Below are 17281 nucleotides of genomic sequence, written 5' to 3' on the forward strand. Positions count from 1 at the left end.
TCCACGACGAGTATTGACGAGATACAGGTGCCGGATACGGAGTATGTGTGTCTCGGTCGGGAAGGAGACGACCAGCATATTGAGAACCCATGGTCCGAACCGTAATACCATAGTACCACTTGTTGAATATTACACTCCGATATTCCTGAGCAGCCTGGTCCGGTCCGGTCCTTAATCACCAAGAACCTACTTTCGTAGGTCAGTAGTACTGGTAGCACCGATACTTGGGTATAACCGCCCAGCACATCATTCGCAGTGCCCCGTAGTGTTGGGCAGAGGGGATCCAAGCAACCCGACGTTGGCAGACAGTGTAGCATCAGGAGCATACGGAGTATATTGCATATATTCCCCATCTTGGTCCAAAAAGGAGGAAACTACGAAACAGCGCAGATCCACACACACGACGCGCCTTGCTACGGCACAGTGTCTCGACCAACGCTCCTATACCAGTAATGGCACTGTGTATTAAGTAAGCAACAAGTCCTTCGTCGCGCTTTCCCCGCCACCTCGATCGACAAAGAGACGACGCCATCGCCGCCCTCATAGTTGTTTCTGACACACAAAAAAGGTGTAACAAACACCCGAAATATACTTTCCGTCCGACCATGTTTTTTTCACAGCTATCCAAGACAGACGAGCAAAGTCTCCCCTCGTTCCTTCCGTTCCTGACACGTCTGCATCGAGGTCGTGCTTTGGGCCTTCTACCTACTGGGCGCTGGCGTCATGAGACATGACATAGCATGCTGGCCCAGCTCTCCGAATAGACGAAGTCACTTGTGTCGACGGTTCAATCAACTCTACGGGGCTTCTTTCCTAGTCCCCCGACCCCGATCATGCTACCTACCGGCTGGGGTTCCAGTGTTCCTTCTTCCCTTCCAAACACTTCAAAAGCAATTATGCCATCCGTGTCTCGTCTTTCTCTGACAGCCAGTCCCCACTGCGGGAGCCCTTGCCGTTGTGCAGGAATGAGAAAAGAAACAATAAATCTAATGCTCAGGTACGCTATAGCCTGTAGCACGCAATCCTCCTTGGTTTCCGCAAGCCCGGTCTCACTTGGAACGGGAACGCAGATCGGTCGCTCACAACAAGTCCAGAATTCGGATTGCGCCGCGTATGTACACAGCGTCCGATACAGTCCCAACTGATCAAAGGTCGCATCGTGCTGGATGAGGCATCCTTTCTGTTTTCCGTTTTCTCTGCCCACCTCGTTTACCTCGGACCTTTCCCGTTGAGACTGGGAACCCTCGCTTCGAGTCCGTCACGATCGCGCCCGCATCGTTTCCCAGCCCCGCCAGCCTGCAATCGACTACTACGTAGTACAAGGATTTGCCGGAGCAACGAAACGAAACGAGCGGCCATAGTTGCCGCTGTGTTGCCCATTCCAGGTAGGCTCGCGGTTCTCAGACCTCTCGATCAAGATCGGGTGGAAGTCAAGGATGACAGCTCCCGCAAATGCCGCATCTGAGGCGACAGGGGCCCCGTTTCCCTCAGCTGTATCCACTTTCCGATCTCGTCGGCCGCTTGTAAGCTGTATGTACCAATGCTTCCTCCCGCTGTAGCAGATGATGATCATGGGACGGCCAGTCTGGCGCCCAGGGGCCTTGATGCCATCGCGCTCGAGCTGCGTTGCGAGCACCGGCGTCTGGTTGTCGAATCCCAATCGACCTTTATGCTCCAGTCAGCTCTCATTTCCCTCTGAATCCCCTTTCCACTGCCACAGCCACCCCATCGATGGACGCACCATCGTTGGCTCGCACAGACAAAGTGGCTTCAGGAAACGCCAACACGCCCCTTCACTTTGAGTCGCCAACGGGTACGCCCATGAAGCGAACATTGAGCTGCACCACAAGGAGAAACAACACTTCGGCCCTCCAAACAATGCATATGCGAGTCCTTCCGTGCTCTTGGCACGATTCATCTGCTGCCCAAGTCTACATACGACCCCTAAATCTCCACTGGTTGGGTCTAATCGAGTAAAACGGCACGGCAGGAAGTGCAGCTAACTCGACCCCGGACTCTCCGGGAAACTGGTATCATTAAACTCAGGGCTCCTCACCACCGAGCGTCCCGTAAATGAGATGACGATGTACCACATCCGCTACAAACTGGGCTGACCCAAGTGGGCACTATGAGTCTAGCGACAACATATGGCTCGTTGGCTTGCTCGCTTTCATTCAAGGGATGGCCTGCTTCAAAGGAGACCGGTCTCTACCAGCATCCTAGGTCACGCCGGGGCCACCAAGAGGCGCATAGCCCGCTTACTACTCAGCGATCGGTTTCTGACGTCCATAGGTACTTGCCGAAGAGGGTGTCTGGCTATTTGCAACAGAGGCTTAGGATGTGCGGCCCAAGTGCCAGCACCCAATGCCGAACATCAGATCCAGTGCAGCTGCCAAAGAGATAACGAACGCCTCCTCTCCCTTTCGTCATCTTGCAATCGCATGATGGAAGGACCGGTGTAGCCAAGAAACATCCAAGCAAAAGTCGCTGTATTGTGAGAAAGCCGCCTGCTCCATGTTCGGGTCCCAACGCTTAGTCTAGGAGGCCCTCGACATGTCACAGCATTCATCCATCGTTCACAAGTTTCCCAATTTAGGTGACTCCTTTCAAGATAAATACAAGCATCTGTGCAATGCTTTTCTGGCAAATCGACCCGCCCTCCTGCAGCAGAGGCTGATGGTCGACGGTCTGGCCCCGCACCGCGGCTGCGTCTGTCCACTTGTCCTATCACAAACTGGAGGCCTGCCTCAGACATCGAGGTATGTGATAAGGCTGCTGTAAGTATGTAAGACCTGGGGCCTGGGGACCAGGCACTTTCATCCAGCCAACTAGCCCGCAAAGGCTCATTGTCGGCTTGTGAAAACTTCCTTCGTGGCTTCAGAGTAAGCGCCGCGTGGAAGGTTCTCAGAAAACAGGTAGGTGGATGGGGAATGTCTTATTCTGGCTGGTCGGTGTTGGTTGGACTCTAGCCGCGGCCGCGAAAGCGGTTTCCTTCCGCTTCGGGGTGGTATGCAGCGGAATAGAGCCAGTTGGGTGTCGCCGAGATGTCAGGGGAACAAAGTCACAAGCCTAATGACGGCGTTTGCTCCAGTAATTTTGTCTTTGGCCGCCTCAAGAGAAGGAAGCCCGAGAAGAATTGTTTGCTGAGGCGCATGCGGGCACCGGCAGAGCCAAACATGCTTACATCCACCAGACCAGGACTTTGGCCTGACCCAATGCCTGTTTCGGCGTCGGATCCGCCCAAGCAAAGCCAGTGAATCTCCAATGCCACAGTCAGAGGGGCGTGGCTCTCATCGCGGAATGTCTCGCAAGCAACTGGTGGCTACTGCGCATCCATTTCCCCGTATACCAACCCTGAAAATGGTTGCAAGTGGCAGCAAACCGGCCGGACCGCTCGTTCGGTTTGGGCGCAAACGCCTTCGTTCTTCAGACTTGGCGAGCTGATCCCCATCAAAGTCACGCCGCCATACACTGCAGCGAGGGACGAGCATCTCCCGCTGGTCAATGATCCTCATCCAGACGCTCGGGGCAAGAACAGACGATCGGGCGCGAGTAAAACCCTGGGGTCAGCAGCCGTGCCTCGTGGCGACAAAGACGATTGTGACTTTGGGGCATCGCCACTACCGCTAGGCCACAATCAGTAGCTTCGTCTTCGGGGCTGCCCGGTGGGTATGACAAGCTAATGCACCCTTCGTACGACGGCTTTGTTCTGTTTCCCCAAAACATCATCATCGCAATCATTGGGTACAACATGCATATTCAGACCGGAAATGAACACAATCGCAAGAGGGCACCCTAAATTATCAGACTATCACCAAACCTCACCACTCTGCTATGATGACTACGGCGGTTAGGAACGACTGGAACTCAGATGGTGAACTAACAAATTGGGGGGGGTTGCAGTATTTCATCGAACTAGCACAAAACGCCTGGGCAGCACACTGCGGTCTGTACCTGCACCAAAGACATTGTACCTAAGGTATCATCGCGGTGCCAAGCTATTCACACTTACGTCACGAACAGCACGCCGCTGATTGCAATGTTATCCAACCGCAAGGCAACACGAAATCTTTCGAAAAAGGGTTCCTGAGCTGTATATAGCTAACGCTTTGGCCAGAGCTTCCGCTGGAACCTTGTGAGATTGGACACAAGGTTTCGAAGGATTGCCAACGACACGGGTCCCGAGCATGCCTGTATTACAGCAGAGCAATCATGCTTCACCGGCGCTTTCCCGCCTCCCCCCCCTATGTTCCCAAATCAAATCCGACTTCTGCCTAATATACCCATGGCGATAGGTGCGGCATTCGTGGCTTGTAGGCCCCGGTGGCCCTCCGATCTATACTAATGCCGAAGCTAGTGCAAGCCGCGTTGTCAGCTTGAGCTTCCCTGCTGTGACGCTCAGGCAGCTCAGGCGAGTCATTGGGATATGGCCTTCTGTTTTCCATTTGGTTCAACTCCGACCCCCACGGTGGTGTGAACACTTCCGGAAGCAAATGCCTCGAAACCCCCCTCGCTTGCCGACGCACGCTGACCGTCCGGAATCACACGGAAAAATGAGCAACTGCCCGTCTTGTGCTCCGTCTTGGCGCCTGCTGTCGCTGGGTCAGAGGAGAGACGAGGGAAGAGGGTGCGTGGGCAAGAGGCGTCACTGTGTCTGCTTTGTGGGAGAGACGTTGCTGCAGGGCTGCGGCGTGTCGTCTGTTTTGGCTCCAGATATTGGGCTTGGTGAAACATATGGGCCCCTCAGGGCTGCTTCTGCTGCTGTGATGGCGGCGGTGGAACAACAGCAGTGGAACAAACGGCGGTGGAACGACACCGCTGAGAGCAATAGTGGGATGGCATGCATGTATCTGGCGGATGCAGGTAGGATTCCTATCTTCGGAGACGCCTGTTGACCATCTGTCACGACGTGCTACACTCTGCATATGCCGTCTCTGCGGTTAGCCTACCCCTTGGGTTGGGACCCCTCTCTTTTCAAAAGGACTTCTTCGCTACCGACGCTTCTTTCTTTGGGGAGGCATTCGGGCCCCCGTTATCTTTCTTTCTCTCTTTCTTTCGTGCCAACCGTCCGATATTGAGCGCTGCGTATGACAAGACTTACCATCCCGGCGGTTTCGGCCACGGGCCCAGTCGTTGGGGGCCACGTCCTCGTTGCCACAGCATTCGCGGCTCCCGGCCCGACGTGGGCAGCAGTAGCACCGGTCGAGTACCCACCTCTTCGGTCTCAGCGCCACCTCTCCGGTTCCGCGTGCATCGGCGTCAGACGCGCAGACGGTCGAATCGATGATGCCACTCGATGCCACTGGTCCGTGTGGGGCCCTGCTCCCAACGTCCCTCGTCGCGCGCCCGCCATCGAGTGAGGTTAGGATCTTATCATCAGGGTGTTAGAGACGATCCGGTCCGCCCAGGGCCTGACAGTAGCAGCTCACGCAGGAGGGCCGCCGCGGTATGGCTGCCGTGGTCAGTACCGGTGACGAAGACATGTTGCTGCTGTCGCCGCTCCTGGGCCTGGCGCCGCTGGCAGACGAGGCAACGGCCCCATTTGCGGAACACGCCGGAGCACTCGACGTCCGGGCAGGCGCCCGCGCCGCGGGGGCTGCCGCGCGGGCACTGCCAGCGGATGTGCCGGCCCTCCCAGCAGCCGCAGTTGATGTAGTATATGTGTTCTGCGAGGCACATCGATGGGCGCGTGGGGGAGGGACCGGGGCCTTACCTTGGTCCTTGGGCGGCTATGGAAATAGGGGGCTTATTGGTCGATGTATGGTTCCGGCGACAGAAGGCAGCATTAGAAGGCAGCATTGGAAGGTTTGTTGTTTGAGAGATGGAACAACTGGCTTCTTTGGGGGGGGCGTTACGTGCCGACATATTTCTTACACAAATTCAGGGACCTGTTGGTGATATAGAATAGGTTGTATAGGAGTTACGAGGGACGCGTCCTTTGTCTAGTAGTGCCTCCTTTGTCGAGTGACAATGTCGCTGTGCTGTTCTGGCCGCAGAAGAACGGAGGAGCAGTACAAGTGTTCCGAGATAAGGGAACCAAAGGCATTTCCGTAGAACAATTCCAAGGAAGGATTCATTGTTCTGTGACATAGTTTCAGCCATCATGATGCTGGTTTGGGGGAACTGTGAGGCTGTTGACTATTGTACTCGTATAACAATGGCCTTATAAGACGGTGCTCTTGGCCGACGTGGTTTCGTTCCGGGCGGTCCAGATTCTCGGGCCCGGTCCATAGGTCGCTGTTCGTGAACAAACGACTTGTGGCCGAGGGAGGAGGGGCTTTCTTGAACACCTGTACAGCTGTCCTCAGCCGGTTGATTTGTCGAGGAGGCCGAGCTGTCCTCGTCTAGGAAGAGAAGACCGAGAGTCTTGCATCAACCGGCGTTGATTTTGTTGAAGGGCGTTGACAATTACCTGATTTTGAAGAAGAAAAAACCATGTTTGAGCCATGCGTGAAACTCGTCTTTGGTTGGACCGTTATCTATTTCTCTCTCTACGTGTTCTCCAGAGCGTTTGAAATCACGTTCTACTTCGCCACTTATGATCTATGAAGAAGAATCTAGAGAACATCAACGCGCCCTCGTTTCTCGCCCATCTAATCCCGCATGTGTTGCCTCTACACTCAACGCAGCCTTTTCACGCCTCTGGTCTAGACCTCGCACGCCGACTGGAATCCCCTCAACCCGGCTTCTCCTCCTCCTTAATCCACCAACCGCGCGAGGTGCACGCCATCGTACAGCGGCATCAGCCACGAGTCCAGCCGCGGCTCGTCGTGCACGGCGGCGTTGAACTCGCGCAGCTTGTCGACGTCCTCGGAGCGCGCGTAGGCCGCGCGGTAGGCCTTATCCCCGACGGCCCACGGGTTCTCGTCCGAGTCGTCGGCGACGATGCCGCGGCGCAGGACGTTGTCCGCAACGATGAGGCCGCCGGGCCGCAGGAGGCGGCCCTTCCCGCCCGAAGCGGGCGAGGCGGCGAGGATGGTGGAGAGGTAGGCCGGGTAGCCCGACTTCTGGGCGTCGATAAAGATCAGGTCGTACGGCTCCGAGGGGCTCAGGGCCGGCAGGCTGGGGTTTCCCGCGTTAGTGAGCTCTCCGAGGGGGGGGCGGGGGGGCGTGCATCACTTTCTCATTTGTGCTTTTCGTCTTGTCTAGCTGGAGCAGCAGTTGACAGGAGGGAATGAGAAAAGGGAGCGGGGAGGGGGCGGGGATAACAAGGAAACCTACGTCTCGAGCGCGTCGCCGACGACGACGGATGCGTTCTTGATGCCGTTGGCGGCCCACGCGGCCTCGGCCTCCTTCGCGTAGTCGGCGTTGAACTCCAGCCCGGTGACGGTGCCGTCGGGCCCCACGGCGTGGGACCAGATCATGCCCGAGTAGCCAACGTAGACGCCGATTTCGAGGACTGTCAGGGTCGTGTCAGAGGCTCGAATGAGGTCGGATACGATGAGGGGAAAGACAGAGTGAGTCCCGGATCACTCGTATTTTCCAAGCCTTTCCCACCAAGAACCTCCCCCTTAGACGTCCTGTTGGGGGACAGTTTCTCGATCCGCAGAATAAGCGTGGGCAGGGGGGGGGGGGGGGGGGAATGCAGATCGATCCCGGCTCCTCGGACGGACGACTCGCAATCCAGCGCCAAGGGGAACTAGGACAGCTCGCTACGGCAAGACTCACTTCTCTTGGCCCCAATTAGCTTGGCCAGCCAGATGTGGTTCTGCGCCTGGAAGTTGCTGATCATCAGCATCGACGTCTCGGGCTGCGTGGTCTCGATGTGCTCATGGTAGGCGACGATGTGCGCGGGCAGGTCCGTCGAGTGGGACTCGGCGTAGGCCGTCACCTTCTGTGAGACGGACTCGTTAGGGTAAAGAACCGGGGCGGAGGACTTCATCTTGGCGTGGCTATTGGCAGCAATGGTGAGTGAGTGTGGTTGTGGGTGAGAAGATGATGGTTAAAGGGGACATACAAGCGGACGGATCGAGTGAGGGTGTATGGACTCGGGGCTCTCTATATCGGCAGTTGGGTAAGAGGACAAGTGTAGCTATGACAAATATCAACAATGGGATACTAAATTGTCGCGAGTCGTGAGTCTTGTTTTATAAACCCATCCAACGCGGCCCGGCATAATGACAAGTGCCATGTTACAGACCCGGCCGGAACATGGGTCAACGTTTACACCCCTCTTCCCATCGCCGCCCGTCCCCCACGTCTGCCCCGCTCGGAGCAAGATGCTGGGGCTCTCTCCTCGTCGACCCCGCCATCCACGGCCGTTCGCCCACGCTATATATCCACAAAGGCACATAACTCCGCTAGAGCTCCAATAGAAATGCCCATTTCCTGCCCCATGTTCCCTACGGCGTGCTGATAAATCCATTGGCGAATGACATCTTCGACCGAAGTCAATGGCCAGCTTAGCTCGGCAATTAGGGATAAGCCACCTGGCCACATGGCGGGTAGGCATGGGTCTATCTTTTATCTATGACAGGATCTGAGGCCAAAATTACAGTATCCGCCATTCGTATCCCGAACTTTCGGCCATGTGTAACGGCGGTTTCCAATTTGGCTCATGCCTGCCAGCGTTGCGTGTACGCGGGAGGCTGACCTCGCAGCTCCGCCCGAGGCACTCGGCTTCGGATACCGAAGTTGAGACGGAACGCGTGTTCCGTACCGCCGCCGCGGGTCATCGCTCTAACAGCGGCCGGCCTGTGTGTTTTAGAAAAGGGGGCCAGTCCCGAGAGACCTCTCGTTCGGCGTCGTTCTCCGGATGACGGAACATGTAGAAATGTACGGAAACCTCAATGATCAGACATGGTCTATTCCTACTACGATCTCCCGCATTTCAAGACCCAGCATGTCTTGCTGAGAGGAAGCAAAATCAAATTTTTTCTTTATTAGGGTGGACCTTAAGTCTACGGAACATGACAGCGACCAGGAGTAAGCTGGCGATGAGATACCTGAAAGAGCGGGAGAGTATGGGAGAGGCAGGGGATGTCAGGATAATCAAATCACCTGACGGACTTAGCTACCCTCTACCTCCCTTCTCTCTTCCTATGACCTCAAATCATCCTCGCACCGGAGCTCGCAATACATTTTTCGTCGTCTCTCGCCCTCTATCTAATACATCAGCCGGTTTATTAATCACACAGAGTAAGACCTGCTAGGCTTCGTCTTTCCGAACAGCAGGATCCGAAGGTTGCATAAAGAAAGGAGATGCCCGCCTCTTTAGTGAGCATCGCTTATTGCCTCTTTGGTATCGTCTGCCCTTTGCTGTTCATGCGTTGAGGAGGAATTTTAATCTTCTACAAGCCTCCTCAAAAGAGCCTTTTGTGACGGAAGCGCCTAAAAGAAGGCAACGACGACGAGAAGAGCACTGGCGAGGGTCAAGGGTGCCTTGATGCTGTCGCCGGCCGCGGTGACAACGGTGGAAGGCCGGCTCGGAGTGGCTGGGGGCGGTTGAGAAGGAGGTTGCGCAGGAGGTTGCGCAGGAGGTTGCGCAGGAGGTTGCGCAGGAGGTTGCGCAGGAGGTTGCGCAGGAGGTTGCGCAGGAGGTTGCGCAGGAGGTTGCGCGGGAGGTTGAGCGGGAGGTTGAGCGGGAGATTGAGCGGGAGGTTGAGAAGGAGGCTGCGCAGGAGGTTGGGCGGGAGGTTGAGCGGGAGGCTGCGCAGGAGGTTGAGCGGGAGGTTGAGCGGGAGGTTGAGCGGGAGGTTGAGAAGGAGGCTGCGCAGGAGGTTGAGCGGGAGGTTGAGCAAGAGGCTGCGCGGGGGGCTGCGCGGGAGGCTGAACCGGGGCAACGTGAGGACGATGGTGTTTAGCTACCGAGGTGTTGTAGGACGGCATAGCCGTAGGGGATACAGGAACAGCAAGCTTAGTAGAGACAGTGACTGGCTGGGAGGAGACGGATACGACGACGACGGTAGAGGTCTTGTGAGTTCGGGTGGTGTTGTGGTAACGGGTAGAGGTGACGATCTTGTGCATGGTCGACTTCTTGTGGGTGATACAGGGGGTTGTGGTGGGCTTCTTGGTAGAAGACTTGCACGGGGTGGTGGTAGGCTTCTTGGAAGTAGCACAAGGAGTGGTTGTTGGCTTCTTGGTAGAAGACTTGCACGGGGTTGTTGTGGGCTTCTTAGAAGTAGTGCAAGGAGTGGTTGTTGGTTTCTTAGAAGTAGTGCAAGGAGTGGTTGTTGGTTTCTTAGAAGTAGTGCAAGGAGTGGTTGTTGGCTTCTTAGAAGTAGTGCAAGGAGTGGTTGTTGGTTTCTTAGAAGTAGTGCAAGGGGTTGTCGTGGGCTTCTTAGAAGTAGTGCAAGGAGTGGTTGTTGGTTTCTTAGAAGTAGTGCAAGGAGTGGTGGTTGGCTTCTTAGAAGTAGTGCAAGGGGTTGTTGTGGGCTTCTTAGAAGTAGTGCAAGGAGTAGTTGTTGGTTTCTTAGAAGTAGTGCAAGGAGTGGTTGTTGGCTTCTTAGAAGTAGTGCAAGGGGTTGTCGTGGGCTTCTTAGAAGTAGTGCAAGGAGTAGTTGTTGGCTTCTTAGTAGTAGCGCTGCCAGTTGTCGTGGTCTTCTTAGACGTAGTGCCAGATGAGGTTGTCTTTGCAGACGCAGTGCCAGTTGTTGTGGTCTTCTTGGACGTGGGAGTCGTGCTCACGGCGATGGTTGTGCCAGGCTGCGTCACAGTGACGACCCTGGTTGGCGTACCCAAAGGCGGACCGGATGGCGTGACAACGACCTGGGAAGTGGGCGGCTGAGCTGAGGTCCCCGAGACCGCGAAGACGTCCTCGGGCGCGGGAAAGTCCTGACTGGGCAGCGCCGGGTCCGGGAGAGTGTCGGAGAAGGTCTGACTTTGGGCCAGAGCATCGTTGAAGAGCACAGCGAGCGCCGCCATGCAGGCGATGGTTACCTTCATTGCGTAGGTGGGTTGGCGCGTGGGCGAACGATTGGGGGAAAGGAGGCTGTTGAAAATGATTGACTGGATGAGTGAAAGGTTCGCGCCTTCCCTACACAATGACTGTGAGCGAGTGACTGATGAATGGGATGAGATGGCAGAGAAGATGCTTATGGTTTGCTTTCTCGTCCATTGTACTTATACCCATCTTGCCGAGGTGGTTATCTTGACGATCGTGTACCCTTGATGGCCTGGCCGTCCGGCTTCTCTATGGGTTCCCATTCTGGATGGCTTGCTGAGCATCGTATCAGTGGTAGTTCGGAGAAAAGAAAAATCGACGATTGGACGACGTCTAGACTCAACCCGGGTTCAGAACGAGCAGAACGAGAACCTCAGGGTTGCCGAAGCAGTAAAGTTTATGCAGAAAGCTCCTGATTCCTCAGCCACCCCGACGGCAAACTCCTCCAAGATTGATGGCTGCAGGTCAAGGTTTGCAAGCCAGCAGGAGCCTCAGATAATGATCACCTCGGGCCGTATGAAGTCGAGACAGCCAGGTTCCAATACTCTGGGGGCAACGAGGTGCCCTCGGCCGGATCCGGACTTGTGTTGGCGTACGCAACGCCAAAGCTCTTCACGTGGTGATCGATGCTACCCATGCTCACTGGACGGATGAGAAAACAAATCTTTGAACCCGTGCTTTGAAATTGATGAAAACGCTCCAGTACATATTGTGGCGGGACCTCTATCCGACGTCTTCCACCGCTGGTCGCCCGCCACTCGCTTTTTGAACTCGGTGAAATGACTCTGCAGTGCCAATGTACCGTCGGCCAGAAGGTTATCGACATCTGATGATTTTCTTGGCCCCGGCGAGGCACGTCCCGCTATTCCGACTCGAAGACGGAAGCATGGCGATTGGGATACCTTGGCGGATCTCTTGACGCAGTCGAATTGTCTTGTGCCCGTTGCCTCCAAGCTCCTCATCATCCCCCTTTCACACCTGCGCAACCTGCAACGCTCAACTTTGTGTACTCCGTGTCGGACCATGCTCGCTATGTATGCCTTCTTTCGACTCCATACTTTTAAATCTCGACAAATCCATAACCTAGCCCCTAACGCCTTGTCGTCATGCAGCTCAATATTCGGAATCAGAAAGGCCGAATCGCATCCGGTGGCTCTGCGTATATTATCAGCTCTTGCACATAAGAATAATACAGCAGGGGGTCCACATACAAAAGGCAGCTTGGGAATGACAACTGCTAGCACGGCCAGAAAGTTGATGATGAAGTAGGCCAGGTCGTAGTGGGTGTAATGTGTGCTGAGGAGAAACAGCACGATCGGCACACTGAGCAAAAACTTCTTGGCCGGAGTGTATTGCGCCCCATCATCGATCTGCTCCCACATGTTCAGGTTGTCGAAGGCGCCGCCGTTGAATTCGAATGGCACGCCGCGGACGTAATGGAACATAATGTAGGAACCAAACATGTACGAGATGTTCGTCAGAGTCCAGGATGTCTCCTGCGACACGCCCGGCATAACGTCGTAGAATATCTTTAGGCAGAGGATGAGGACGAAATGAATCGTCCAGGCGCCTGATGATGGTGGCTGTCAGCGACGGCTGTCTCTTTCACCAATTGAGTGCAGCGGACTGGCACGCGACAGGAAAGGGGGAAGCTCTTTGGCGCGGGGCTCACCTTTGGCATTGACCCAGTTCGCATTGAGATTGGGTACCACGGCTTGGTCGCTTATCTGCTCGAGAGTCTCTTGCGGCTCGTAATGGACCTGAAGGATGCTACTAGATCTCCTTCTGCGGGCACCAGGTTCCGCCATGTCTCTGTACGATCCGCTGCCACTTCGCGGAGGATTGGTGGCCGCGTCGTACGAGACGGTGCGAGAGAGGAGGATTGGGGAAGACAGTTTGGCGGTGTTGAAGGGGACGTTGGGGGTGGGCAAGCTTTGTGGGTGGATTTGAAGAAGGGGAGAATTCTGCAGGCTCTCGGGATCGTCGTCGGTGTCCTCGTGATGCTGGGATTCGGAGGAGCGATGAATTAGCGACCCCCTTGATGATGTCACGGGAGAATGCGAACAGTTCGCGTCGATGTGGGCGTTGGAATAGTTGATGCTAGCACAGAAGTGCAGTTGAATTTGTGGGAGCGAGAGTAAAGAAATTGGGCGTCGTCAAGACGGTCGAAGAGAAGCAAGGGCGAAGTTTTTTTAGGCTGTGAATGTTGGGGATGCCGTTGTCGTAATGATCTACTTGGCAATGGGATGAAGGAGAAGACGGGGCATTTCCCACTAGATAAACCGAGGTGGACAGGAGTCCCGAGCAGAACCAGCGGCAGGAAACAGTGGACGACGGGGGGGTCGCAGGTGGGAGGGGACAGAATGACTGGGGCCCATGTCCGAACAAGGCCATCCGGCACAGTGAACATTCTCCACTCTTCCATATACAGTCACGCAGTATGTTGCCCCCCAGCAAGACACGACACAACAAGATTGGGACACGAGCCGACAGCTGGGAACGGCACCCGTTTTCCTCCACCTTGGTAGCATTGACAGCCGGTGCCAGTGCCAATTCTAGTCGACACGAGGGGGCACATTTGATGCCGACGTGGAAACCCCCCCGGTTAGGGTCGTTCAGGTTCAAGGAACCACCTCAATTTGAGAAGAGGATCGAAGGGGAGGATACAGTACGGGCACTGGCAGGACCCCGAGAGCACACCCGAGACCCGGATCCAGACCTCACACCTTGAGAGAGGCCGGCCAGCAAAACAATCCAAAGACTGGACGGACGGGAGCCAGGAGAGGGGACAAACACGCCCGAGTAGGGATACCGAACACAGAACAGAGGAGAGAAGGGAGCGGGAAGCAGGGCCAGGGCGGGTGATGAACAGGGCATATGCGTCGAGGGAAGCTGGGAAGGTACCTGCGGCTTCTTTCCATGCCTTGCCCTGCCTGCACTACCTTATCTTGCTCCTCGCCCAGGAGGCCTTCCACACACACACACACATGCTACGCCCAGCCGGTTCACACACCCGACAATCTAACATGTCTTCGATGTGAGAAGCTCCTTACCATCGAAAAAGAAAATATGGCACTTCCATTGTTGCATGCCCGTACAGATCTCTAGATTCTGCTATGCAATGTCCTCACACCGTTTGCACATACAGCACGCACTCCGCCCAACAATGCACACATACACACACAGCATACAGATCGAATAGCCTCTGCCACGCCGGCAGCACGGGCGGGGACCGCGTCCCGCGGGAAGGGCACTGATGGCAGACGAAAGCACAGCCAGCTGGCCAGATGTACAGACCCGACGCGTCACCGTCCCGCTGCACAGATATCCGTACTGTAAGCTACCCTGCGTCTGTTTCCTGGCCAATTGTGCTGTCAGGAGGACGGAGCAGCTTGCGGTGTATCTGTAGGTGCGCAGTCTCATCTGCTAGCGAGTTGGAGAGGAAGGGACCCCCTGGTCGGCCTATTCTGGGAAGATGCCCCTATCTTCCACATCCAGTGAGGAAGATGTCATGGTGATTTTGGGGGGGGGGGGGAGGAAAAGAGCAGACTGGCCAGTGCTGGACGCACAGTCACACGTACCCGGCTACAACCATCCGGCAGATCGGTCCTATCACGCGCCGTTTCAATACGCGGCATGGGAATGGTGTACACTACAATGGTCAGCCTAGCTCTGAGGTTGAGTAGAATTTCATGATAAAAGATACTTCCGGCCTTCTCGACTTCATGTTGTGAATCACATCACATGTGGTTTCCTGGCGTCTGACCATGCTGCCTCAGCAAGACATGGAACAGGACGATGTCAGGAGGAATGGCGCACCAAATTACCGTGTAGTCTACATTATCTGGTCTCTTTCCACTCTGAAAGTACATGCTTCTACCCCGGGCATCGTACTCCGTACGCTCCCCAAGACATACGGTCTTGCCCTTCTTGCCACCATTCCGTTTCCTCAACTTGACGAAAGTAGGTTCTACTGTACGTATCTGAGCTAAATCCGTCCCCCTTGTCTCTCCACTAAGAGGGCTGTGCGATAACTTATTGATTAGAGTGGTTCGTTGCGTTGCGTGTGGGATGACGGGGACCTAGAACATCTCACCGAGGGATGATGGGTTGCATCACGAACGAATGCCAAGGTCGCTGTCTATTCCCATTCTTTCCGAGCCCCGTCGCGTTCGACTGGTACCAAGCAGTTGTGATTCGGCGGTTCCAATCCGCGAGTAGGTATACAACCACTGCTGTAATTTGCGGGACAGGTCACGGCATGTCACGTCTAGGGGTTAAAAAAAACGCGAGATCCAACATGCAACTCACTTCAAAAGCAGCAGTTTTGTAAGACCACGTTGTGCCTGTCAAAGCTGTCGCGAAACTTTCCCCAGCTCTCCTCCTCCCCCCTCGGCTCCAGCCCTGAAATACCGTCCGTTCACTTACTCGTCTGCTACAGGACGCTTGGTCCAAGTGGTAGGTGCAAAAAGATCTATGTAGCCTCATCTCCGGGTTGACAGGGGTGTTGATTCTATTCTGCGTGTAGCATGTTGGTGATTTTGTAATTAGATCTTTCTCAACGGGCCCGAGAATGTCTATTGTAGAAATATTTCACTCTCGCTTGCCCTCGCAAATCGCTACAGCCCCGTCCCCGACACCGCCTCAGGTGGGCTCCGGCCTGTAATTAGTGAAGGTTCCAGCGCAATCGGGGCTGGCCTGTCTCACCGAAATGCACAATTGGCGCTGTGACGAGTGGAGAAGGTGCGCAACTCTGCGGCTCAGCTGTGAACGACCTGCTGTTGCCAGCTGCAATCACGTGGTGATCGCCCTCCAACGACCTTTACCCAACGGTCACGTCAACGAAACACAACGGCTAATCTTCGGCCGCCAACGCGCTGCTTTGTGACGTCTGTACCGTACTCCCAAGTGGATACACTGCATACAATTTTTTGAGGGAGAAACGAAGCCGTTGGATGAAGCCCGACGACCTTGGGCCCGCGGTATCTACAGTGTTGATATTCCTTACGCAAGTATTCTCCTGTTTAAGTCAAGGCTTCTATGCCGCGGGGAACTTTGCAACAGATTACGCCTTTCGACGCGTTTGAGTAACATCATCATCCGCCGGCTCACAGCCTGCTTTTTTTACGTTCACTCACACACAGGAACCTGGGTTCGTGATATCAGATATCCAACCTGGACATCAACAGAGTCGAGAAGACATTACTCTAACTTTTAACAACATTTTGAGCTTCTTCGGGTGTCTCAAAGCATCTCACCAACCAATTGAAGCTGTCACAACTGAGTCTAGAAAGCCCCTTCATCCTCATCGCGCCTTATTCGCCCCTCAACCCACCAGTCATCAAATCTTCTTACAGCTTGGTCTCGAACCTTCTGCGTTATGGACGCATCAGGATCGGCGGAAGCTAAGTCGCTTTTACCTGGCGGAGAGGACGATACTCAGCAGGCATCAAAGAAACGACCGCTGGAGGACGTTGAGCAAGGAGACATACAGATCAGTGGATCACCACAGTCTAACAAGGCCGAATCTCCTGAGCCCGAAGCCAAAAGGGCGAAGACAGACGTCCTCAACCAACAGCGCGCACAGAAGGACACAAAGGGCTCGGAGAGCGCTGAGGAGGGCGAGCTAGAGGAAGACGGAGAGGTCAAATCGTCCGAATCCGAATCCGAGGACATGGCCGGCTCACAGAGTGACGGAAGTCGCGCATCACGCGCCCGCTCCAAAGCCTCGGCTGCAAGTAGAGAGGCGGATGCTGGCGTCAGACGGACGACACGTTCTATGTCGGAGGCCGCAAATGGCCCTGCCCATACAGGATGGAACCAAGGCATAACGTCCCAGATTCGGACCTCATTGGGCGGGTCGAAGGCCAAGGAAGCACTGGCGCCAGCCAAAGAAGCGGCCATATCAAAGGAGGCAACATCTCAGCCTGTACCTTCCGCCGCCGAATCTGAGCAGATCCAACTAGCCCAGCCAGCCCAAAAGGAGGGCAAACTCACACGAAAGGAGCAACAACAACAACAACGGGCTGAAGCTGCCGCTTTAAAAAAGCAAAAGGCCCAAGAACCGCAGAAAAACATCTTCGTCTACGCACCTGGCCTCACTTTCTTTCAACCCAACAAGAAAACGATTCTGCTGCCCAAGGGCAACAATCTGAGCAAGACCGTCTGGAAGTCCAAGTTTAAGAGCTGGTGCCAGTCCTTCGTAAGTCATAACACCGAGCAGAGCAGCCTTCTTACTGCCGACATTGTCGTGGCTGCTCTTCAGGACTATATTGCGACGCGCGCGCATTGGTCCAAAAAGAAGCACACCACGGCCGCGACCGCCGAGGCTCGCACGCCCGAGATGAAGAACGAAATTGCAGTCTACCTGGCGACGATCTTGAAGGACGACAGCCTTTT

The 17281-nt window shown here is 55.2% G+C and overlaps 6 protein-coding genes across 6 annotated transcripts in view; 1 reads left to right on the forward strand and 5 right to left on the reverse strand.

Moving 5' to 3' along the window:
- Positions 1–1309: 1309 nt before the first annotated feature.
- GLRG_03434 (uncharacterized protein) lies at positions 1310–1744 on the reverse strand (the record flags this gene model as incomplete). The annotated part of the gene is made up of 2 exons (XM_008094119.1): positions 1310–1621; positions 1742–1744. The coding sequence occupies 2 exons, from the start codon at positions 1742–1744 to the stop codon at positions 1310–1312; spliced, it is 315 nt and encodes a 104-aa protein (XP_008092310.1).
- A 3515-nt stretch (positions 1745–5259) lies between these two features.
- GLRG_03435 (uncharacterized protein) lies at positions 5260–5679 on the reverse strand (the record flags this gene model as incomplete). The annotated part of the gene is made up of 2 exons (XM_008094120.1): positions 5260–5369; positions 5430–5679. 2 exons carry the CDS (start codon positions 5677–5679, stop codon positions 5260–5262), a joined length of 360 nt encoding a protein of 119 aa, XP_008092311.1.
- Positions 5680–6698: 1019 nt separating this feature from the next.
- On the reverse strand, positions 6699–7882 carry GLRG_03436 (O-methyltransferase; the record flags this gene model as incomplete). Its single annotated transcript, XM_008094121.1, has 3 exons — positions 6699–7062; positions 7222–7399; positions 7669–7882. 3 exons carry the CDS (start codon positions 7880–7882, stop codon positions 6699–6701), a joined length of 756 nt encoding a protein of 251 aa, XP_008092312.1.
- A 1448-nt stretch (positions 7883–9330) lies between these two features.
- Positions 9331–10884, reverse strand: GLRG_03437 (uncharacterized protein; the record flags this gene model as incomplete). Its single annotated transcript, XM_008094122.1, has 1 exon — positions 9331–10884. The coding sequence occupies one exon, from the start codon at positions 10882–10884 to the stop codon at positions 9331–9333; it is 1554 nt and encodes a 517-aa protein (XP_008092313.1).
- A 1111-nt stretch (positions 10885–11995) lies between these two features.
- GLRG_03438 (ORMDL family protein) lies at positions 11996–12690 on the reverse strand (the record flags this gene model as incomplete). Its single annotated transcript, XM_008094123.1, has 3 exons — positions 11996–12037; positions 12094–12452; positions 12555–12690. The coding sequence occupies 3 exons, from the start codon at positions 12688–12690 to the stop codon at positions 11996–11998; spliced, it is 537 nt and encodes a 178-aa protein (XP_008092314.1).
- Positions 12691–16262: 3572 nt separating this feature from the next.
- The window catches only part of GLRG_03439 (zinc knuckle domain-containing protein), a gene marked incomplete at both ends in the record, with an annotated part of 2346 nt that continues 1327 nt past the window's right edge, over positions 16263–17281 (forward strand). The window contains one exon of the mRNA XM_008094124.1: positions 16263–17281. This exon is cut by the window's right edge and continues 1327 nt beyond it. Coding sequence (XP_008092315.1) covers positions 16263–17281 — 1019 coding nt within the window.

Source organism: Colletotrichum graminicola, assembly GCF_000149035.1.
Source record: "Colletotrichum graminicola M1.001 genomic scaffold supercont1.10, whole genome shotgun sequence".
NCBI lineage: Eukaryota > Fungi > Ascomycota > Sordariomycetes > Glomerellales > Glomerellaceae > Colletotrichum > Colletotrichum graminicola.